This window comes from Saccopteryx leptura, chromosome 1 (genome assembly GCF_036850995.1).
Source record: "Saccopteryx leptura isolate mSacLep1 chromosome 1, mSacLep1_pri_phased_curated, whole genome shotgun sequence".
Taxonomy (NCBI): domain Eukaryota; kingdom Metazoa; phylum Chordata; class Mammalia; order Chiroptera; family Emballonuridae; genus Saccopteryx; species Saccopteryx leptura.
In genome coordinates this window covers 31,031,890-31,056,716 of record NC_089503.1, presented here as the reverse complement: position 1 = coordinate 31,056,716, position 24,827 = coordinate 31,031,890, and the positions used below count along the sequence as shown (strand labels likewise).

Sequence of the window (24,827 nt, the reverse complement as noted above, 5' to 3'; positions counted from 1 at the left end):
AGTTAGTGATTGATCATGACTACATCATAATGTCTGCATAAAAATCCCAAAAGTACAAGGTTCAGAGAGCTCGTGGGTTGGTGAACATGAGAAGGTCCCAAGATGGTGGGGGATTTGGGAAAGGGGCCCAGTGCATGCCTTTCCCACAGTGCACCATGCACGTCTTCCGTGTGACTGTCCGTCTGTATTCTTCATTATATGCTGGTTTAATAAGCCAGTAACCACTAAGTAAAATGTCTTCCTGATTTCTGTAAATTGCTTTAGAAAATTAATTGAACCCAAGGAGGGAATTGTGGGCATTTCCAACTTGTAGCCAACTGGTCAGAAGCTCAGGTAACAACCGGGACTTGTGATTGGCATCTGCAGTGGGGGGCGGGGAGCAGTCTTGTATAACTGATCCCTTACCCATGGGATTCGACGCTGTCTCCAGGTAAATAGTGTCAGAATTTGGTTAAACTGTAGAATACCTAGTTTGTGTCACAGAATTGCTTGCTGAGAGAAAAGCAAAACAAAACATCATCTGTTGTCAGAAGTGTTCTGAGTATGATAATAGTGTGGGAATAAAGGAGGAACACAAAGGAAGAAGACTGGGTTTTTTCTACATAATCTTACATATAATAATGATAACTAATATTCATTGACCGGTAAACATCAACTAGGCACTCTTCTGTGTAAATATGACTATTTATAAAGACCAAATGAATATAAATTTATGTGAATATTCATTTGGTCCTCATAAAAATTCCAGGAAATAAGTGATTATTAGTGTCCTAATTTTACAAATGAGGAAACCGAGGTACAGAGAGGTTAAGCGGCTTGCCCAAGATCATTCTGCTGGCAAGTGATAGCCAGTATATGAACCCCGCTATTCTGGCTCTAAAATCCAACTTATTAACCCCTGAACCATGCCTGCCAATACAGCCATAGCAGAAATCCGGGCTAACTCCGCTGAATCTTTTTCATTCAGCAAACTTGGGGACATGGTCCTTGACCTCAAGGTGTACATCGTCTAATGAACATAGTCTCAAGTTGTACAGAGTCTATTCTGTTTACAAAGATGTAAACAGATAATGATAATACAATGTGCTAGGAGTTGCAATAGTGGCACATTTGCCGGAGCGTCTGTGTTTGTAGGAGCAGTGGAGTTGGGGGGGGGGGAGCAAGGAATCTAGAGGGCAGGAGATACGGGCTCGTCCCTCTAACAGTAGGGAGAGACGGGCCTTGATCCGGCCCCACTTTCTTAACTGGTCTCCCGTTGATTTGGGTTCTGAAGTTAAGAACAAAAGCTGCTCAAGGTGCATGAAGTAGCTAAACCGTCCAACCTATTTTATAAATTGCAAGCAATTTATATATTGTTTTGGTGCTGAAACCAATGCTACGGTATTTTAGATTTTTTTCTTCCAATTTCACAAAGTAAAAACAATACGATAATTTTCATATGCAAGTATCTTTCTCTGATTTTTGTCATTCTAGAAGAGGTGACAGAGTAAAAAAATCACGTTTAACTTTTTCTGACCAACCATAAGCAAAATAAGCTAAATCTTGTGGAATGTAACCAACCTTTCATACTTTTAAGAGTCGTCTCCTTTGTTCCAACAGTGGCTGCCTCTTTCTTTTGTTCCTTGGAGTCTCTGTGGATAAAAGATTCATCCACAGCCCACAAAACCAGATCACGCAAGGAAAGGATGGCAGCCCCATCTTTGGTATACACTTTGGAGGCTGCTCGGGCCAGACCAAGCTGCTCCGTGCATTCTGTGAGAAGCTACGTGACGCAGATGGGAAGGAACAGAAAGGAGATTGTGAGAGAACTGGGGATTTATGAAGAGCTTATTATTTTAGAAAGCTGAGAAAAGCCTTTCACTCATGAAAATAGAAAGCTGAATAACTACCAATTTGATCTTTAATTAGAGACAATTTTTGATTTGATTGTTCTACCTAATCTCACAATGTGAATCCAGTCCAGCTGTGAAAAGTCTGAGCTCCAAAAATTTTAAACAGTAGCTGATGCATGTTAATATATTTTACCAGGAGAGTATTTCCTGAAAACTGTTCAACCTCGAAATCCACTTTCAATTTTGTTGCCTTAGAAGGTAGAAAATAGTTGTAATCATCTTGATAAACTGCTTTAAAAAGAGTGAATAGTTGACTTTCAAACCAAAAGCTGACACATATTAGTACTGCCGTTTTTCAGATGGGAAAGCAGGCTACGAGAATAATTTGCCAACAAAAGCCAGCTGTGGACCTCAGGATGAATCTTGGAGTTGCTAACTTTTGTAGTTTGCTTATTTCATTAAAGAACAATATCTTAATATTAGAAATCTATTTATATTTTACCAAAGAGGTGAGCTGGCAGTATGTGTGAAGTCTCCAGGGTAACTCCACATTACCTCATTAAGGGTATTGGCACAATAATCACCAAACAATAGAAGGACAACCCCAGGTTTGGGCCTTTGGGGCTCTCTCCCATCCCTGCGACTATAGGGAATAGCCTACAAAACGGGAACCACACGACCCTCTTAGCACAACCCCAGCTTCTCCAACTTGAAAATCAAATAAAACATCCTCTCCACATATAAGCACTCAGATCCTCCAGTGCTAAATGAGATGGCATCTCCTAAAATATTCAGATGACATATGACTTGACGTTGGAATGGGAAGGAAGGCAAAGAAAGCATTCTGTCTATCACAAAAGCAAGGAGAATTTTGGTAGGTGTTGTTTTCCTAAGAGCGTTGCTCTTAGGAATCTGCTTTGGAGCCAACCTCAAAACCATTTTCTGTTTTCTTATGGTCCTAAGACCACATCCAAAGAAATACAATCAAAGAGAGTATCTTTAAGAAAACGGGGATCTTGATTCTATCAGAGTAAACTGGTGAAACTGGCCTGGGACACTTACCACTCAATCCCACCGCCCTTTTTATTGTCAGAAGAATCGCCACTATCGTTACCTCTGAGAGTGCAAGAAGCATTTAAGTGATGACCGCTTACCACGGGGAATGTCTCGGCCACAATTAACTTCCCATTTCGGTATCCATCTCCATTTTTGTGTGCAATTATTTTCACTGCTTTCTGGTGTGTCGCTGCCACATCACTATGAGATAGAACTTGTGTGCAGGTCTCCAGCCGTAAAGATAATAGATGTTCTTCATAATAACTTAGAGTTTTCTCAGCCTCATAAGAAGATAAATCAGCCTGATTTAAAAAAGTAAATCATAGGTCTACTCAAGATTTTTTTTTTCAGTGTTGTTATTCTGGTATACTTCAGCCTCTCAATTTGATAAGTCTATACATGGGACATCTAAATTTTGAAAAGCTCACTTCAACATGCTCTGGGTATCGGATGCTGTAGTGGGAAGGAATACGGGTCAGAACTCAGCGCTCTTTCCAGCCTGTCACTGAGTCTCTGGGTGAGTTGGGGCCTTTGACTGTGTTTCTGGCATTCTCCTGTGACAGGGGAGGGGGAAGGAAGCCAGGGCAGAGAGAAGCTGGGGTCGGAGCGCAGGGACAGGAGCAGTACACCTGTTCTCTTCATCTTTAACGTTAGGGTGATGCCCTCTGCTGGTGGCAGAGTTGACGAGCACGGAGGGGAATGAGTATACACGTCGTCTTCTTCACCACAGGGTAAGGAGGTTGAACACACAGCTACCTTTCCCTTTCCGGGCCCGAGGATGCTGCCCCAGGGACTGGCGCTGCCTGAGCTGCCGCGACATTGAGCGTTCTTTCCAACCCGCTCGCCTCCACCTGCTAAACACGCCCTACACCACTATCGCTAAAGCGAGGCAGATGCCTCAGACTTGCCCAGAGGACTGGCTTCCTTTCTCCCTCAGAGTTACTGTCTCAGCTGATGTATACTGTAACTGTTACTACCCCCTCCCCTCTCCCCTCTCCCCTGCAACGTGTACCAGTTTAGGGGAGGAGGGAGAGCAATCTGGGAAGGGGCGGGCCCTGATGAGCATGGCGGGCTGAAGGCTGCCCACCCCGGAGCGGTCACTCCTCTTTATACAGGTGTGTAAGTTCCCCTTAGTTCGCACTTCTAAACTTAAAAAAAAAAAAAAAAAAAAAAAAAAAGGATTTTTAAAATGGTGCCAGTTTAATTTAATATCACAGGGAAGCGACTGAAATTATTTTTTCTCCATAAACTATAAACAATAATAGACATGGATGAGTGGATTTTGGCACCCCAACCTGAAGGGTCATTGACAACAACATGTCAAACTCTCCCTGAAATGCTCCATATTACTAAAAAGGAGTTTACTCTGTGGATATAAGCAAAGCAAAGCAAAACAACAACAACAACAAAAAAAAACATGCTCTACTAAGTAAAGATTTGAAGTTATACTTCCTCATCTAAGAGCAACACAGGGAGCAGTGGAAGGTGTCAAGAGATGATTAAAGCCGCAGAAGTGCCCAATTAACTTCAAAGAGTGTATCGAACTATTAATAGACAATGTATTTTAAATTACAGTGGGAAAAAGGAAATCAATGCAGGTGAAATGGTAAAGGTGCATCAGTGGAAGATGAATGGGATGAGTGGAGATGAACTTGAATGCAAGACAGATAATGAATGCATCGAAGTTTCCAAAGTGTATTATCAGAGCTCAGCTCATTACACACCTCAGCCACGTTGGTGACCTTGAACAGCCCTCGTGAGAAGGGCTTCCGGGTCTGGGAGGCTGAGGCACAGCAGAACGGCTTCCCTGGAAGCAGCTGCGTCAGCCCCCTCTCTGCGGGCATGGACTGTCCGCACGCCAAGCACAGCATCTTTCTCTTCTTGCCAGCCGGCGAGAGATAACAATATCCCTACCAAGAGGGGCAAAGATGCTTTTACATAGGTACATCTTGGATTTAAGAGCATGCTTGTAGAACACTTTACAATACAAATAAAATATGTATATCTTTATAATCCCGAATGCTAAATTTGACATCTCAACATGAGTGCATTATTTTGCTTCCTAATAATTATATATATATACATATATACACACACACACACACACACACACACACACACACACACACACACACACACACTCTGGAGCCCAGAAAGAAAAGTAGCCATCCAGTATACAAGGATCATGTGAAAAAGACATAGGAGGAGTGACGTCACGGAAATGGCGCCGTGAGCAGCGCGTCCGACAGATCTCCCCAAAATCACAACAAATTTATCAACTAGAAACAGGAAAATTTATCCTCGGAGCATTCCGGAGTTCCACACAAACTGAAAGCGAAAGGACTGTTATCATTTGAATCTGAGAGACGAGGGTGTGGAGGAAGCTACCGCAGGGACGTTCATTCAAGCCGCGAGGAAGTGCGCCTGTGGTGAGTCAGCCCACACTCGGGAGCCGCGAGCAGCAGCTGCGAGCAGCCGCGCGCCCGGTTCGGTTGCAGAGCGAGCACCGCCCACACTCCGGAGCGGCGAGCAGCCACTGGCGCGCCCGGTCCGGTTGCAGAGCGAGCACCGCTAACATTCCCAGCGGCCCGCGCACTGCGAGTGAGAGTCGCCAGCCACCGGGGCCCGGAGCACCCCATTCGCGCGTGTACCCTGGGCATTCCACGCGCCCAGAGCGCCCTGCTGGCCCGCACACCCAGGGTGCCCCATCATCCTGCGCCCGGTGCGCCCCAGCCGCCAGCAGCGGGGGGAGCGGGAGAGGCCCCAAGGCGGTCTTCCCTACTTGGGAGATTCTCTCCGTGGGCGGGGCACCTCACCCAGCCATTCAAGCTAACAATCAAGCGTTGGGGGAGGGGCGCGCGCAGGCAGCCTGAAATACCTTCGGGAGCACAGCTGCGACCCAATCACTGAAATTAGCTTAACCTGTGAAATCTGCGCACCCTCGGTTCTAATTAATAAGATCTCTCTCAGTTCAGCGACCCAAGACAAGAGGCGTGATATTTTTTAGTGCCTCTCGCTAAAGGGGCGGGGGCAACTTCTGATTGATAGAGCCTCCATATTCAGGGATAAACGCTAACAAGAAGGACTTGGCAGATAATAAGATCTATACTACACTAGTTGCAAGCAGAGACTAGTGCCTCTTCTTCCCAGCCGAAACAGGCTACAAAGTGTGGAAAGCCTGGGTTGAGAGGTCCAACTGAATGCTAGGCACTGAACAGTCACCTTGACAACAATTAACTCCCACCCCCGCCTGATTACACTGGAGGCCCTGACTGCCAGAGCCTTTCCCAAAGCCTTGCACTGAGTGGGGATAGAGTGGGGATTTCCCAGCTCTTTGAGCCTCTTACTCCCCAGGCAGAAGCTGTTGCAGCCTTATAGCTGGATCACCAGGCTGCTAATTCAGGAAGGGGGGACTAGGAGAGAGAATCCAGGAAAGCAAACTCTCTCATCGTTGGACCCTGCAAACGCCAACAAGCCTTGACTACCAGAAAGCCTAAAGCCAATTATATGACATTGCCATAGAATCCCATCAACTGCAAATCCCTACCTAAGTGTGACACAGGGGCAGAGCCTGGGGTAGAGTCACCGACCAGGAAGAGGGAGAGAAAAGAAAAAAGGAAGAAGTTAACATCTCAAAATCAAGAAAAATCCACAGACTTTACAACTTGTTCCACTAATGTTTTTTTTGTTGTTGTTGTTGTTTGTTTCTTCTATCTTATTGCCTTTATTTCCACCACCTCGGTCCTTCTATTCTCTGCCCATCTTATGCTTCCCTTTTCTTGAACTACACTACTCATAAGTGTTACATTTTATTTCTCTTCTTCATCCTCACCCTCCTTTAAGGTTATACTCCAAAACACTTAACTCTCACTCTCTCCTCTTTTGTTTTATTTTGTTTTGCTTTATCTTGTTTTTTCTCTTCCTTTTTTATTTTTTCCTTTGTTTTTCTCTTTTTCTTATTTTTTCCTTTCTATTCGTTTTTTCTTTTCTCATTTTACTTTCATCCCATTTAATCCTCAATCACGAACAAATTAGTTAATTTGAGACTCAAGGATTTTTTTGGCTTTATTTTTCTTTTTCGCTTTTGTTTTTGTTTTTTTCTTGTTTGTTTATTTTTGTGGCATTTTGGGTCCTCCCAACCCAAGGTCACCATTGTATTTAGTCTTCGCTCCACTTAATACAACAGATTTTTACTTATCATTTTTATTTTTTTCTTCTTTATTATTCCTTTTTTTGTCCTTTTTTATAGTTTCCTCTTATCCCTCTCATTATATCTCTTAGTTGACCATCACTCACAAGCAAATCATCTTATGCTTGTCTAAGATTTTCTTCCTTTTCTTTTTTTTTTTTTTGCATTTAGTAGGTCCCTACTCCCCTTTTTTTGCCCCTTGAACTCTTCACCCCAAATCAGGCCCTCCATTATAGGCATGATATTTCCCTGAGGAGGGGGGGAAAGAGAAGAAAGAAAAAAAGGAGGAAATAATAAATTATTACTGTTTTTTTTGTGGGGTGTTTTACCTTTTTTTTTTTTTTTTTTTTTTTTTTTTACTTTTTACTCTTTATTAATTCTAATTAGTGCTATCAACAAGACCACCCTCAGATGCCAATAAGAAAGAGGAAATCAAATATTATGGATACAAAAGAAAGAGAGGTAACACAAATAGATGTGGAAAAATCTATGGAGAAAAGACTTAACATATTGGAAGCCTTGGAGCTAAATGACAGAGAATTTAAAATAGAAATCTTAAAAATACTCAGAGATATACAAGAAAACACAGAAAAGCAATATAGGGAGATCAGAAAACAACTCAATGAATACAAAGAATATATTACCAAGGAAATTGAAACTATAAAAACAAATCAAACAGAAATGAAAAACTCAATTCACGAGCTGAAAAACGAGGTAACAAGCTTAGCTAGCAGAACAGCCCAGATTGAAGATAGGATTAGTGAAATAGAAGACAAACAACTTGAGGCACAACAGAGAGAAGAAGAAAGAGACTCAAAAATAATAAAAAACGAGAAAGCCCTACAGGAATTGTCTGACTCCATCAGAAAGTATAACATAAGAATAATAGGTATATCAGAGGGAGAAGAGAAAGAAAATGGAATGGAGAATATACTCAAACAAATAATAGACGAGAACTTCCCAAGCCTGTGGAAAGAACTAAAGCCTCAAATTCAAGAAGCAAACAGAACACTGAGTTTTCTTAACCCCAACAAACCCACTCCAAGGCACATCATAATAAAGATGACACAAACCAATGACAAAGAAAAAATTCTCAAGGCAGCCAGGGAAAAGAAGAGTACAACATATAAAGGAAGGCCTATTAGATTATCATCAGATTTCTCAGCAGAAACTCTACAAGCTAGAAGAGAGTGGACCCCAATATTTAAAGCCCTGAAAGAGAGGAACTTTCAGCCACGAATACTATACCCATCAAAGCTATCCTTCAAGTATGAAGGAGATATAAAAACATTCACAAATTCAGAAAAGATGAGAGAATTTATCAACAGAAAGCCCCCACTCCAGGAAATACTAAAGGGGGTTTTCCAACCAGATTCAAAGAACAAAAGAAAACAACACCACAAGTAACAGCTCCACCAAGAACACAATAAAACCAAACTTAAACTGTGACAACAAAGAAAAAAAAGGGGGGAGAGGATGGAGATTAACAGTAGCAAAGGACGATGAAGTGCAGAAATACTTATAAGATAGGGTACTACAATGAATATGGTAGGTACCCTTTTCATTACTTAATGGTAACCACCCTAGAAAAAACCACCACAAAAACACTTGACTTAAAAAAGGTAGCAACAGAGGAAAGAAGTATGGAACACAAACAAACAAAAACAAATGATAGAAAAACAAAAGAGAAGAATCAAACTAGATACAAAACTAACAGAAAGCAATTTATAAAATGGTAGTAGGGAACCCACAAGTGTCAATAATTACACTAAATGTAAATGGATTAAACTTACCAATAAAAAGACACAGAGTAGCAGAATGGATTAAAAAAGAAAATCCAACTATATGCTGCCTACAAGAAACACATCTAAGCAACAAGGATAAAAACAAATTCAAAGTGAAAGGCTGGAAAACAATACTCCAAGCAAACAACACCCAAAAAAAAGCAGGTGTAGCAATACTCATATCTGATAATGCTGACTACAAGACAGAAAAAGTACTCAGAGACAAAAATGGTCATTTCATAATGATTAAGGGGACACTGAATCAAGAAGACATAACAATCCTTAATATATATGCACCAAACCAAGGAGCACCAAAATATATAAGACAGCTACTTATTGACCTTAAAACAAAAACTAACAAAAATACAATCATACTTGGAGACCTCAATACTCCGCTGACGGCTCTAGATCGGTCATCCAAACAGAGAATCAATAAAGAGATAGTGGCCTTAAACGAAATACTAGAACACCTGGATATGATAGACATCTACAGGACACTTCATCCTAAAGCGACAGAGTATACATTTTTCTCTAGTGTACATGGAACATTCTCAAGAATTGACCATATGTTGGCCCACAAAGACAATATCAGCAAATTTAAAAAAATTGAAATTGTACCAAGCATATTTTCTGATCATAAAGCCTTGAAACTAGAATTCAACTGTAAAAAAGAGGGGGAAAAACCCACAAAAATGTGGAAACTAAACAACATACTTCTAAAAAATGAATGGGTCAAAGAAGAAATAAGCGCAGAGATCAAAAGATATATACAGACAAATGAAAATGAAAATACGACATATCAGAATCTCTGGGATGCAGCAAAAGCAGTAATAAGAGGAAAGTTCATATCACTTCAGGCCTATATGAACAAACAAGAGAGAGCCGAAGTAAACCACTTAACTTCACACCTTAAGGAACTAGAAAATGAAGAACAAAGACAACCCAAAACCAGCCGAAGAAAGGAGATAATAAAAATCAGAGCAGAAATAAATGAAATAGAGAACAGAAAAACTATAGAAAAAATCAATAAAACAAGGAGCTGGTTCTTTGAAAAGATCAACAAAATTGACAAACCCTTGGCAAGACTCACCAAGGAAAAAAGGCACAGGACTCAAATAAATAAAATCCAAAATGAAAGAGGAGAGATCACCACAGACATCATAGATATACAAAGAATTATTGTAGAATACTATGAAAAATTATATGCCACCAAATACAACAATCTAGGAGAAATGGATAAATTCCTAGAACAATACAACCTTCCTAGACTGAATCATGAAGAAGCAGAAAGCCTAAACAGACCAATCAGCAGGGAGGAAATAGAAAAAACTATTAAAAACCTCCCCAAAAATAAAAGTCCAGGCCCAGACGGTTATACTAGTGAATTCTATCAAACATTCAAAGAAGACTTGGTTCCTATTCTACTCAAAGTCTTCCAAAAAATTGAAGAAGAAGCAATACTTCCAAACACATTTTATGAGACCAACATAACCCTCATACCAAAACCTGGCAAGGATGGCACAAAGAAAGAAAACTACAGACCAATATCTCTAATGAATACAGATGCTAAAATACTAAACAAAATACTGGCAAACCAAATACAACAACATATTAAAAAAATAATACATCATGATCAAGTGGGATTCATCCCAGAATCTCAAGGATGGTTCAACATACACAAAACGGTTAACGTAATACACCATATCAACAAAACAAAGAACAAAAACCACATGATCTTATCAATAGATGCAGAAAAGGCTTTTGATAAAATACAACACAATTTTATGTTTAAGACTCTCAACAAAATGGGTATAGAAGGAAAATATCTCAACATGATAAAGGCCATATATGATAAACCATCAGCCAACATCATTTTAAACGGCATAAAACTGAGGACTTTCTACCTTAAATCAGGAACAAGACAGGGTTGTCCACTCTCTCCACTCTTATTTAACATGGTGCTAGAAGTTCTGGCCAGAGCAATCAGACAAGACAAAGAAATAAAAGGCATCCATATCGGAAAAGAAGAAGTAAAGGTATCACTTTTTGCTGATGATATGATCCTATATATCGAAAACCCGAAGGACTCCACAAAAAGATTATTAGAAACAATAAACCAATACAGTAAGGTCGCAGGATACAAAATTAACATACAGAAGTCCATAGCCTTTCTCTATGCCAACAATGAAATATTAGAAAACGAACTCAAAAAAATAATCCCCTTCACGATTGCAACAAAAAAAATAAAATACCTAGGAATAAACATAACAAAGAATGTAAAGGACCTATATAATGAAAATTACAAAGCATTGTTAAGGGAAATCGAAAAAGATACAATGAGATGGAAAAATATTCCTTGTTCTTGGATAGGAAGAATAAATATAATCAAAATGGCCATATTACCCAAAGCAATATACAAATTTAATGCAATTCCCATCAAAATCCCTATGAGATTTTTTAAAGAAATGGAACAAAAAATCATCAGATTTATATGGAAGTATAAAAAAACCCGAATAGCCAAAACAATCCTAAGGAAAAAGAATGAAGCTGGGGGCATTACAATACCTGACTTTAAACTATATTATAGGGCCACGATAATCAAAACAGCATGGTATTGGCAGAAAAATAGACACTCAGACCAATGGAACAGAATAGAAAGCCCAGAAATAAAACCACATATATATGGTCAAATAATCTTTGATAAAGGGGCCAACAACACACAATGGAGAAAAGAAAGCCTCTTCAACAAATGGTGTTGGGAAAACTGGAAAGCCACATGCAAAAGAATGAAACTCGACTACAGCCTGTCCCCGTGTACTAAAATTAATTCAAAATGGATCAAAGACCTAAATATAAGACATGAAACAATAAAGTACATAGAAGAAGACATAGGTACTAAAATCATGGACCTGGGTTTTAAAGAACATTTTATGAACTTGACTCCAATGGCAAGAGAAGTGAAGGCAAAGATAAATGAATGGGACTACATCAGAATAAAAAGTTTTTGCTCAGCAAGAGAAACTGATATAAAAATAAACAGACAGCCAACTAAATGGGAAATGATATTTTCAAACAACAGCTCAGATAAGGGCCTAATATCCAAAATTTACAAAGAACTCATAAAACTCAACAACAAACAAACAAACAATCCAATAAAAAAATGGGAAGAGGACATGAATAGACACTTCTCCCAGGAAGAGATACAAATGGCCAACAGATATATGAAAAGATGCTCAGCTTCATTAGTTATTAGGGAAATGCAAATCAAAACTACAATGAGATACCACCTCACCCCTGTTAGATTAGCTATTATCAACAAGACGGGTAATAGCAAATGTTGGAGAGGCTGTGGAGAAAAAGGAACCCTCATTCACTGTTGGTGGGACTGTAAAGTAGTACAACCATTATGGAGGAAAGTATGGTGGTTCCTCAAAAAACTGAAAATAGAACTACCTTATGACCCAGCAATCCCTCTACTGGGTATATACCCCAAAACCTCAGAAACATTGATACGTGAAGACACATGTAGCCCCATGTTCATTGCAGCACTGTTCACAGTGGCCAAGACATGGAAACAACCAAAAAGCCCTTCAATAGAAGACTGGATAAAGAAGATGTGGCACATATACACTATGGAATACTACTCAGCCATAAGAAATGATGACATCAGATCATTTACAGCAAAATGGTGGGATCTTGATAACATTATAAGGAGTGAAATAAGAAAATCAGAAAAAAACAAGAACTACATGATTCCATACATTGGTGGAACATAAAAATGAGACTAAGAGACATGGACAAGAGTGTGGTGGTTACCAGGGGTGGGGGGAGGGAGGACAGGGGGAGAGTTAGGGGGAGGGGGAGGGGCACAGAGAACTAGATAGAGGATGGCGAAGGACAATCTGACTTTGGGCGAGGGGTATGCAACATAATCTAATGACAAAATAACCTAGACATGTTTTCTTTGAATATATGTACCCTGATTTATTAATGTCATCCCATTATCATTAATAAAAATTCATTTAAAAAAAAAAAAAAAAGACATAGGAGCCAACATGAAGGGCCTCCAATGGCTGAAAATGGGACATTTTGGAAGCAATAAAAAGAATGATAACCAAAACACTCAGAATATGTTAGAATATATAAAAATCCCATGTATTCATAATGATGCTAGACATATAAGTAAAAACAATAAAAAATAATAATAAACAAAACCACTATTTATGGGAGTCCATTGGAAGTAAACAAGCACCAATTTTTAACTGAAATTTGGCCATTAGAAAATGTGGCAGACTATTTGCAGAGGTGGCCACAATAAAACTATCCCATCCTTGTTTTCATGCCCTTTTGGCATGTGACTTTGCTGCTCCTCCAATCAGTCCTGGAATCTGGGCAAAGCCATGTGACTTGCTTGGGCCACTGTAGCATTAGCACGTGTGATGTAAGCAGGTGCAGAAGAAGTGCTTGCCCATCAAAGGTTGGTATTTTTTGGCTGCAATTGGAACCCTGAGATGACACATGAACACACTTGAGCTAGCATGCCCGAGAAGCCTTCAGGAGAACCAGGCCCCAAGCTAACAGCCTGCCAAGCACCAGACATGCGAGGAAGGACATCTTTGACCATCCAGTCCCCTCAGAACTACCAGACTACTGAAATGCCACCAGATGATGATTGCTGCATAAATGACAGGCAGAACTGCCCAGTTAAGTCCTGCTCCGAGTTTCTGACCCACAGAGCAAATAACGGTTGCTGATTTAAGCCACTAAGTTTTTAAGTGATTTGTTATAGCACAATAGATAAATGAGACAGAACAAATTAAGCACTTATCCTACCATTCTTACAAATCATATTTTTAGGTACTCACATACATGATTGAAAAGGTAAGGTTCCTTACATTAAAAGATCAGCTAATAAATGTGGGGGAAACTATAGCATTCAACAAAACTGACCCTTTTGAAACTCCTAATGAAATAATGTATTTAGGCAAAAATCACCAAAAGGTAACAGACATTAGAAAAAAATCACAGGGACATTTTAAAATTTTTATTTATTTATTTTTTATTGATTTAAGAGAGAGAGAAGGAGAGAGAGAAAAAGAAACATTAATTTGTAGTTCCACTTATTTATGAGGCCACTGGTTGATTCTTGCATGAGCCCTGACTAGGGATTGAACTCACAACCTTGTTCATTGTATTAGGATGATACTCCAACCAACTGAGATGCCTGGCCAGGGCCACTGGGAAATTTTAAAATGTGGGATTAGGTTGCAATCACCTGAACCCACTGATAATTGTCATCACTAAAAACAAGAAATCCAGACATTGTATGCCTGAATGATAAATGTGAAAAATGCCATAAAACTTAAAAGATTCTTTCCAAAACAAAGAAAACCTGAGCATAAATCTAATTACAAATGTAGAGCTCAATTTATTTTACTGGAACTATATAGGCTAGAGAAACAAGTTAAATATGCCACAAGAAGGAGACAGGTAAATAAATCCAAACAGAGCATTTTATAGGACAAAGGACCCAGATTCTGCAACTAAACATCACAAAGGGACCTTGTTTAAATCCTGACTCCTACCAACCATAAGGAGAATTTTTTAGGAGAACCTTGGAAACATAATTAAGGACAGGGCATTTGGAGAATTATTCTTCATTTTGTTAGCTGTGATAATGGCATAATGATTATTCAAGATAATGTTCAAATTTTTCAGAGATGCATGCGTAAGTTTGAGATGAAAAGATACCATGTCTGGGACTTTGTAAATGTTTCCAAACCTTGATAATAGTTGAATTTTGATGAGAGGTATATGAGAATTCATTTTACTAGTCTCTCCACTTTTGAATAATAAAATTTTAAAGTACTTTTATATAGACTCTTTAATTGGCTTTGTTCTTCACAAGGCTAAAAGTTAAGTACAGAGTTAATATCACCATTCTCCATTTACATAAGAGAAAACAAAAGTGCAGAGATTTATCCAAGGATACCCGAGTAGCACTGAACTGAAATATAAAACTGACTCCTGATTCCAAGCTCTTGGGTGTTTTGCCTTTTCCATTTGGTTCAACTCCTCCATTTAAGTACACAGAGCCACCTCAATTCAAACCCAACATTCAGACAGTACTTTCGAAGTGGTGATTCTCAAATTTCACTATGGATTTCTCGACATGCACATCTGATTTCCATTTTTCTATAAGTTACTGGAAGGCAGAAAATTAAATAGCCTCTCTCAGATGAAGCTGAATGCATAATACATGCAGAATCATTTAGATAGAAAAGCATGGGGTTTGTAATAAGTTATGTGCCAATTCATTTATTAGCTGGGATATTTCTATAAAGTGACACTTCTTCTCATCCAATATTTTGTTATCCTAAGGTACAGTTCATAAAGAAAAGAAAAGAAATGCTTGATTCTTTATTTCCCACTTTTCAAAGTAATGAATTGGTTTCATAGCATCATTTAATTGGGACCAATAAGTAGTTGTTGCTGTTGTTTAATATCAATATGAACATATGGATTTAAACATATATGATGTATGTCAATCCACTACTCTCATTAGCATGTTGATGCATAATTGGGTACATCTTTGGATAGTGGGAACCTTGTTAAGTTGACTTGATTCATTTTAAGATAACCTCACTAGTCTGACAGTGCATCTGCTCACAGGTTTGAGTTCACGAAGTAGAAAGAGGCACAGGGGATAGCGCTGTCAAAACCAGAGAGACACAGACTGTAGTGGCACAGCTGGACATCTCTTAGTCAGAGAGGTAGAGAATGATGAGTGAAGAAGCAGTTCAGAGATGGCTAAAGAGCAGAGGAAAGAGAGTCTTGATGGAGAAGGGTCTTATTGGTGCTTTATGAGATTTCAAGCATGCCAGTGGTCATCAACAACAGCAAGGTGGCTGGACTCACAATATCCCAGGTATGTGTAAAGTATGGTGCAAATAATTCTTGACTAACAAAACATGAAGGACCAAACTTGTGAAATAATTTTCTTCACAAATTAGAATATATGTATGCTTAGGCCTAGGCTTGCTATAATGTAATAGAGTTAAAGTCACACTCATTTGCATGTGAGTATGCTTTCTGGAGTGGAATGGCATCTAGCGTGGCAGGCACACCTGTGGGAGGGTAGCATGTATGACTGTCCTCCCTTGTGCATGTTTTGGTGAACTGATGATGAACCTTAAACCCAAGATGGGGCTGGTGATAGCGAGCCACTGATACAATATTAAGTAGAGAATAATATCACTATCCCTTCATTCTGTCCTAACCAGAATCCTGTTTAATTTACAAGTCAGAGCTCAATTTGTGTGAGTATAGGTTTTCTAGAAATATAATTTCTTGCTTTATTAAACTACCCCATTTCCCCCTTTTTTCTTTTCTTTTCTTTTTTTTATTTTTAAATTTTTTTGTATTTTTCCAAAGTGAGAAGCAGAGGGAAGGCAGACAAAGAGACTCCCGCATGCACCCGACCGGCATCCCCCCCCCTTCCAGGCACGCCCACCAGGGGGCGATGCTTGGCCCCTCTGGGGCGTTGCTCCACTGCAATCTAAGTCACTCTAGTGCCTGAGGCGGAGGCCATGGAGCCATCCTCAGCGCCTGGGCCAACTTTGCTCCAATAGAGCCTTGGCTGCGGGAGTGGAAGAGAGAGATAGAGAGAAAGGAGGGTGGGAGGGGAAGGGTGAAAAAGTAGATAGGTGCTTCTCCTGTGTGCCCTGGTTAGGAATAGAACCTGGGACTTTCACACACCAGGCCAACACTCTACTACTGAGCCAACTGGGTCAGGGTCCTCCCTTTTTTCTCTTATCCTCAGTAGGAATGAACCACTTACTGGCTTTCTTTTCTCACCACAGAAGAGGTACAAATTCCAGCATAATTCGCTGCTGTGACTTCCTTATCCAGTGCAGTGCTATGAAAGGCCATAAGAGCTTTCATGTTTTCAACATATTGTAATTCCACTTTTGGTTGGAAGTCCCATTGTTATAAGGCTTATATTTCTGGAAAAAAAAAAGAGAGACAAAATCTGGAATCAAATGAGAGTTTATGACTCAGTTATAGCAGTCATAGTTTTCATTACATAAATTCAGAGAGTACAGAGAATTACTCATAATTCTACTATGTAGTAATAACTACTTACTTGATTATTATATAATTATATATTTGACATTTGATCATTATAGACATAGTCCTTTTATATTTATAAATATGCATTATTTACAAAAATAGAATCACAAAATATATACAATTTGTAACTGCATTACTTTTGGGTTTTGTTTTGTTTTGTTTTTACTTAACAAAATTCTGTGAATCTATTTTGGAACACTTTGTTAAAGAATATATACTATTCGATATATATACTATTAGGAATATTTTACCACTCTCCAAAAATTTTTTTTTAATTTATTTATTTATTCATTTTAGAGAAGAGAGGGAGAGACAGAGAGAGAGAGAGGAGAGAAGGAGCTGGAAGCATCAACTCCCATATGTGCCTTGACCGGGCAAGCCCAGGGTTTCGAACCCACTCTCCAAAAATTAAAAATGTAAATTCTGAAATTTTCCTGACTATAAGCAAAAAGCAATGAAGACTGACACAGACAAATCTTTGTGTATGTCTATAACTTCTTTAGAATAAACTCCTCAAGTAGAATTACCAATAAAAAAACACAATCATTTTTAAATATAATGATATATCATATAAAGCTTTATCATATCCAGATACTTTTTAGAAAGGTTCTTTTCATTTCCACTTCCACCAATAATGTATGAAATGGACCTGACCTGTGGTGGCGCAGTGGATAAAGCATTGACCTGGAAATGCTGAGGTCGCCAGTTCGAAACCCCGGGCTTGCCTGGTCAAGGCACATATGGGAGTTGATGCTTCCAGCTCCTCCCCACCTTTCTCTCTCTCTCTCTCTCTCTCTCTCTCTCTCTCTCTCTCCTCTCTCTCCCTCTCTAAGGGAGCTTACAGTCTCTTTCTCTCTTCTCTCTAAAAAAAAATGAATAAAAAAGAAAAGAAAAGAAATGGCATGTTTCCCTATGCCCAAATAGCATCAGTTTAGTAAATGGAAAGTAATATCTTGTTGATATTACTTAAATTTAATATTTCTTGATATTTTAACTTAAATTTCAATGGTTATCAAGGAGGATTCTTATAAAATGTGAATACACTCAGTTTAGATGTGATAGAAACAGCAAATTTATTCAAGTTCTATAACTTGGCTCAAGCATAAGTAAAGAAATGAGTAGTTTCAATTTAAGAGACTTTAAACCAGTAGATTAGTTCCAACTAAATATATCATGACACCTGAAGGAACTTTATAATGAATAACACTTACATTACCAAGGAGAGACTGATAGTAAAGAGGAAAATAAATGAGCCTTAAGAATTGATTTAATAGGTCAGACAATAGACCATCCCTCAGAGGAATGAGAACACGGACTATATTTCAAGGAACAGGGAGGGGGCCTGGTAGCATTAACCTAACATGCCTCATTTTTATTAATTTACATGAACTTTAATATTTTCTCACTAACTGATCGCTTCAAGAAATAAATATGAAACACCGGCAACAAAAAAAATAATCTTGAAAGGTAATTCAAATTGCCTTGTGATCAAACTCATTTCCTATAAATTGGGAACCTTAAGGAAAAACATCCATATCTATAATTTTATGAAACTGCATGAAGTTTTTATCTCACTACCTAAGACACCCCTGACAGGGAAGAATGTGATGTTATACTTTGTCTCCCCAAAACAAATTTTAAACACATATTTATCATCAGGATAGAAGACTCAATTAAGCTTTGATATCTGTCTAGACTGCTGGGTCCCACTTTTGGATTCGGAACCTGCTAAGCAAGTTGTCTTACTGCTATTAAAAACATGGGCTAAGGCCCTGGCCGGTTTGCTCAGTGGTAGAGCGTCGGCCTGGCATGCAGAAGTCCCGGGTTCGATTCCCGGCCAGGGCACACAGAAGAAGCCTCCATCTGCTTCTCCACTCCTCCCCCTCCTTCCTCTCTGTCTCTCTCTTCCTCTCCCGCAGTCGAGGCTCCATTGGAGCAAAGATGGCCCGGGCGCTGGGGATGGCTCCTTGGCCTCTGCCCCAGGCGCTAGAGTGGCTCTGGTCGCGGCAGAGCGAAGCCCCGGAGGGGCAGAGCATCGCCCCCTGGTGGGCAGAGCGTCGCCTCCTGGTGGGCGTGCCGGGTGGATCCCGGTCGGGCGCCTGCGGGAGTCTGTCTGACTGTCTCTCCCGGTTTCTAGCTTCAGAAAAGAAAAAAAAAAACATGGGCTAAGACAAATGTTACTTGGAGACGATATATTCTGTTCGTCAAAGAGAGGGCAAAGATTGTGGAGAATGCCAAAAGTACAGGCGGGGCAGGGACCCGCCTAACTTCCCCTCCTCCTAACAAAAAAAATAAAACACACAAACACGCCTTCATTTAGGAGTGTCTTTGGTTATGCGGTAAGGATGATGGACAAACATGGAAAAGAACTGACGTGTTTGTCTAAAACTCAAATGAAGCCAGACTTCTCTGGAGTTTCCAAAAATCCTTTGGCGGCTATCAGTCTTTGCAAGAGTATGTTAAAAGTGTATTTCAGATGAGTGTCAGATAAACACTGCTGAGCTCCCATCCTTCAGGCAGAGCCCCTGACCATGGTCTTTCCCTCCAGTCGCCAGGTCAGAGGGGACTTGCATCTGTTCTGATTAGTAAACTTAAGACATGTGTTACATCTAACAGCCACTCCACGACTGCACCCACTGCTGCGACTGGAAGCTACGTGAATGACATTGGGACCATTGCTCTCGCTTGTCGTTGGAACTGATTTAAGTAACAAGTCTAGCTCCTGACAGGCAGCAAGCCCACAATCACTATCTGTTGGATTAAACTAAATTAAGAGCTACATGAACATGCTCAGTTTGAAATCTAAGCAGATTATTGTAAATATTTTAGCAGTGGCATTCGAGATGGAATTCTATGACATCCACTTTCTCTCCAACAAGGAGGCAAGGAGCTTGATTTGTATTTAATTCAGTAAAGGGCTCTGATTACTCTTTGGCATATATATATATATATATATATATATATATATATATATATATATCTCCTACCTGAACAATAACAGGGTAGCCACAGACTTCATTTCCCATTTTGGCCATAGACACTGCCAGCACCAGGTCTGGGTTCCGCACCAGGTGAAAGGTCCTTGGGAAAAAGGATGAGGTACATTACAAAGCAGCCTGACCGGTTCAGGGCGCCCTCTGTGCCACTCACTGGTGTGTTACTTCTGGTCTGCATACAAGCTCTGTGGCGATGGGCGTGGTCTTTTCAGCACTCTTCCTATTTCCCCAGTGCCGTGTGACGCTTTCTCAGAGAGGGCGCGGGAGGAACCCTGCAGCAGGAAGGGCCCTCCTGCTCCTCCCGGCTGCTGAGTGGCATCCGTGGTTGGCAGTGGGGCAGCAGGAAGGGCCCTCCTGCTCCTCCCGGCTGGTGGGTGGCATCCGTGGTTGGCAGTGGGCAGCAGGAAGGGCCCTCCTGCTCCTCCCGGCTGGTGGGTGGCATCCGTGGTTGGCAGTGGGGCAGCAGGAAGGGCCCTCCTGCTCCTCCCGGCTGCTGAGTGGCATCCGTGGTTGGCAGTGGGGCAGCAGGAAGGGCCCTCCTGCTCCTCCCGGCTGGTGGGTGGCATCCGTGGTTGGCAGTGGGGCAGCCAGGGACGCTCTTCCCCAACCAGGTGCCTGGAATGCGTGCCCCTCGGAACCTTCACAGCACTGCCCTGGCCTCGTGATCGTCTGTTTGTGGCTCTCCTGGCACAGAGACTGCACGCCCCGGGCCTCTGCCACAGCAGCACCCCACATACGTCCCAACGGCCCCCATATGTGTCCCAGAGGGCTGCTTCCTGCCTGCCCAGCAACCAAACACCAGGACTGGCCAGCACACCAGCACACCAGCACATCTCCTTGCTGTCCGGTGGGCTGCAACTATACGTCTTCCCGTGAGTTTTGAACTCCAACCTTGGGGAGGGGCCCAAATCCAAGTCTGTCCTTTCATGCATACTCTCCCATAGCTTAGAGTATCACGTAGAATTTATATGTTTTTTTAAATATAAGATAATTGCTCTTTTCTTCTTGTTTAACAATTCTTTATGTTCCATTTCCCCTGTTGGGATCACTGTATAGTTTCTGTCTCCAGATTGTACCCGTTTAGTTGTTATGAGGTAGTATGTCAGTGTGATTGAGGGCATGGATTCTGGGCCACAATGCTCAAGTTAGACTCCTGGGTCCACCTTTCCGTAGCTCTTTGGTTCTGCTGAACAAGTCTGTGTCTCAGTACTCTCACTAGTAAGGTGGGAAAATGGAGCATACGTGGCAGGACCGTTGTGGGAATTAAAGGAGTTAAGGCACATAAAATGCATAGACTACTGTCTGTCACACAGTACTCGGCATTAGCTACTATTATTCATGGTGATTTTTTAATAGATCTCCCTCAATTTTTTTTCCTAAAGGAGCTTTCCCTAGAAGTCCAAGATAAGTGGTAAACATTTTCAAGTGATCATATATTGGAGCTAACAAAAGGCCTCCTTGGCTGAAAAACAAAATAAAAATGATTGAGCTGAAACCCTCATTCTTTTCCTCGCATCACTTAAAAGCAACAATAACCCAGATAGTCAAGGCTCTCTCTCGTCTCGATAGGAAAAGCTAGTTCGTTCCACCTGTGAGCATGGTTACATTGCAGAGGCAGTGGCATTGGTGCTATGGAAAGTATCACTCCCCTGAATGTAAAATGTAATGAGGACGGAGAGGAGGGAAGGGGAGACTGTGGGAGCAGATCTGTTATAAAAGTAATATACTTTGCCTTTCAAGACTGAGAAAATTCCAGATATCTAATTTAAATCTCTGAACATAAAGCAATATATCCTCGTTGCAAAGAATGTACAAAGGGTTGGGGAAAATCGTAAAATTATAACAGGATTTTACACATTACTCTGACTTCTACAACATCATCACTATTAGTCTTACAAGGCGTCTCATCATTCCACTGCTAGTTAATGAAGTATCGTTTTAAATCTAAAGTTGGCATTCAGTTTTATCAAATGCCTCTTTAGCGCTTGGAAGGCTACCTGTGGCAGGAGAGCACTTCTGTGTTGCTCACCTCTACAGCCTCAGCATGCTGCATGGTTTGCACCTTGCATTCCAATTGGCAGTCAATATTATTCAAAGGAATGAATGAACATATATTTCTGCAGTGACCTACTGTGAAGCCAAGATTAGTTATATAGCTGTCTTGGTGTTACTGCTGACTAAAATGACTAGACTAGTCAGGGCAACCTCCCCAGGCTTCTGTGCCGTGCTCAGTCATCACAGGATTCGTTTTCCTTCTTTTCGTTCTTTCTTTCTTTCTTTCTTTTTTTCTTTTCTTTTTTTTTTTTTTTTTTTTTTTTTTTTTTTTTTTTTTTTTTGAACAGTGCAATCAACTGGCACTGGCGCATAGCAGGAAGGCTTACATTCTGCAGGAAGCCCGAGCCTATAGACTTCTACATAAAACCCCCTGTGTCCCGAACAACACAGTGAGAAATTATTCCTATCCCAGCAAGTATCCAGCACTGTATCACTGCCTTGTCCATTAAGTCGTGCTATGAGTACATACCAGTCACCTAATCTCCTTGAACCTCAGTTCCCGTAACTTTGGAATCAAGTGACTAAGACTAGAAGGTTTTTAAGATTGCCTTCAGCTCCAAATTTCGTGATGCTGTATTTCCCCTCTATAACTTTGAGTCCTGTTGAGGGGATTTTCGCCCCTTAGGATTTCTTCATACATTTTCGTATTTCCTTTTAAAGACCAAGTGATTAATTCAGCTTGTGCCAGAATTTAAAATGGGAGGAAGACGGCCCTGGCCTGTTGGCTCAGTGATAGAGAATCAGCCCAGCATATGGATGTCACGGGTTTGATTCCCAGCCAGGACACACAAGAGAAGCTACCCTCTGCTTTTCTCTCCCTTCCTCTCCCCTTTCTCTCGCTCTTTTCCTGCCATACCCAGTGGGTTGATTGATTTGAGTGTTGGCCCTGGGCATTGAGGATGGCTTGGTTGGTACAAGCATCAGCCTCAGGCATTAAAAATAGTTCACTTGATTCAGCATTAGCCCTAGATAGGGGTTGCCAAGTGGATCCCAGTTGGGGCACATGAAGGAGTGTGTCTCACTATCTCCCCTCCTCTCACCTGGAAAAAGAAAAAAGGAAAAAAATGGGAACAAGAAGACAGATTATCTCAAAGGTTGATCTGGGGCTTCTGTGGGGCTGGAAATCAAATGAGTGTGTCTTTGGCAATTTCCTACTGCCTGTTGGTGTCCCCTCATTCATTTCTTGCCCTTTCTACCAGCTCTTGTTTTATCCCAGGCAGGCCTGAATGGAAGGACTAAAGGTAGACAATTTTGGCACAGTGATAGCCACTAGTGCCTCCCAGGATACACTCCCGTTACGGCAGCGAACTACTCTGCCTACACTCTATTAACACATGTTCTGAATGGGCAGCTGCTCCCAAACATAGATTTACTGCCTGGGCAAAATAAGGGGATCAAAGGACTATGATTCCCATAAATGAATTTTCTGCAATCTCTGCTACATAGTGCAATCCAAGGTTCTGCAGGTCTCACCATTAAATCAGAACAAGTGGGTTTCAATATCTGATTATGGGTAAGAAAACAAAGCAAAATGCCGAGGGCAAATGTGGGAGAAGGCTCGGGATTACTGGCACCATGCAGACACATTTCTGCGATAGGGCAGATATTCTTCTGAATTGTGCCCACAACTAATCACCAAAACCTCTAAGAGTTTGTGGGAGTCTCTAGATGGTGACCCATGTGCTCAGGAGCAAATCCTGTCCCCTCCCCCCATCTATTCTTTGCAGACTCTGAAGTTTCTGATCAGAGATCAATCAATAGCATCGTCTCCCACCATCTGCCCCTCCCTTCTATGGCTTGACATGGGGAGGCTTCAGGACAGCGATGTTGCGGAGCGTTTTGGAAAGTGGAAGGAGATTGGGAGAGACCATTCTCCTCTTTTATGCTACACATGGTTAGATATTTTCCCAAAGCAGCGCTGGTCAGAGTCCAACGTTTCAGAGTTTTAGGCAAACTTCTTTTTCCTCCTGATTTCTCCCCAGCCCTCCAAACGAAACCAGTGACGGACACTCAGGAGGACCCAGAAATGGCCTCCTCTTCCCATGAACAGTGTTTCTGAGTTAAACCCACCATGCTGGGCTCTCTCCTGACTTGGGATCGTTTCTCTCATTCTATGGATGTTCACCCCCATTCACCAGCACGCCTGAATTCCAACTGAGGCTTAAGCGGGACCTCTGCTACGACACAGAAAGCTGGGGCGATGAGATGCACTGCTCACTTCTAGACATATAGTGATGGGATAGCACTAGCTCTGTGGGGGCAGGGATACTTCTCTGTTTTGTTCTTTGCTGAAGTGCCAACACCTAAAACACTGCCCGTAATCATTCTTTACAGCTGAATGAATGCGTTCTGGTTCCACCATAGCAAGCCATTCGCAGGGACAAAAGTCTGCTTCCTAGCTCTGCACTGCACAGACAGCTTAGCTAGGCTGGGATGAATGAGGCCAAGGAACACCTCGCCAGAGCCGTCTACGTTGGCTTCTCAGCCTTCTCTAAAACAAGCCCAGCAAGAATCCCTTGCTGGCAGCTTTGCTCATCTCAGACAGGGAGCAGATTAAGGCGAGCTCCCCTCCCGCCATGCTGGGCCCGCTGCTGCAGCCGGATGAGGCTTAAGCCATCTTTCTCAAAGCAGCAATTCCTAAGCCTTTTGTACCATGCACCTTTTGAGAATCCAAAGAAAATCACAGCTCCTTTCCAGGAAAATAGAAAAAAAAGTACTGCACAAATACACAAACACAAATTTTATATAGCATTTCAAAAGATTGAAGAGGCCCCTGGAGACC

At 41.1% G+C, this 24,827-nt stretch overlaps 1 protein-coding gene across 1 annotated transcript in view; it reads right to left on the bottom strand.

Annotated features, from left to right (window-relative positions):
* Window positions 1-24,827, bottom strand: part of DCDC1 (doublecortin domain containing 1) — a 394,396-nt gene that overhangs the window by 24,937 nt on the left and 344,632 nt on the right. Inside the window, 7 exon segments of the mRNA XM_066360544.1 lie at window positions 1,561-1,762; window positions 2,987-3,190; window positions 4,613-4,798; window positions 10,785-10,795; window positions 16,706-16,820; window positions 16,823-16,867; window positions 19,982-20,075. Coding sequence (XP_066216641.1) covers window positions 1,561-1,762; window positions 2,987-3,190; window positions 4,613-4,798; window positions 10,785-10,795; window positions 16,706-16,820; window positions 16,823-16,867; window positions 19,982-20,075 — 857 coding nt within the window.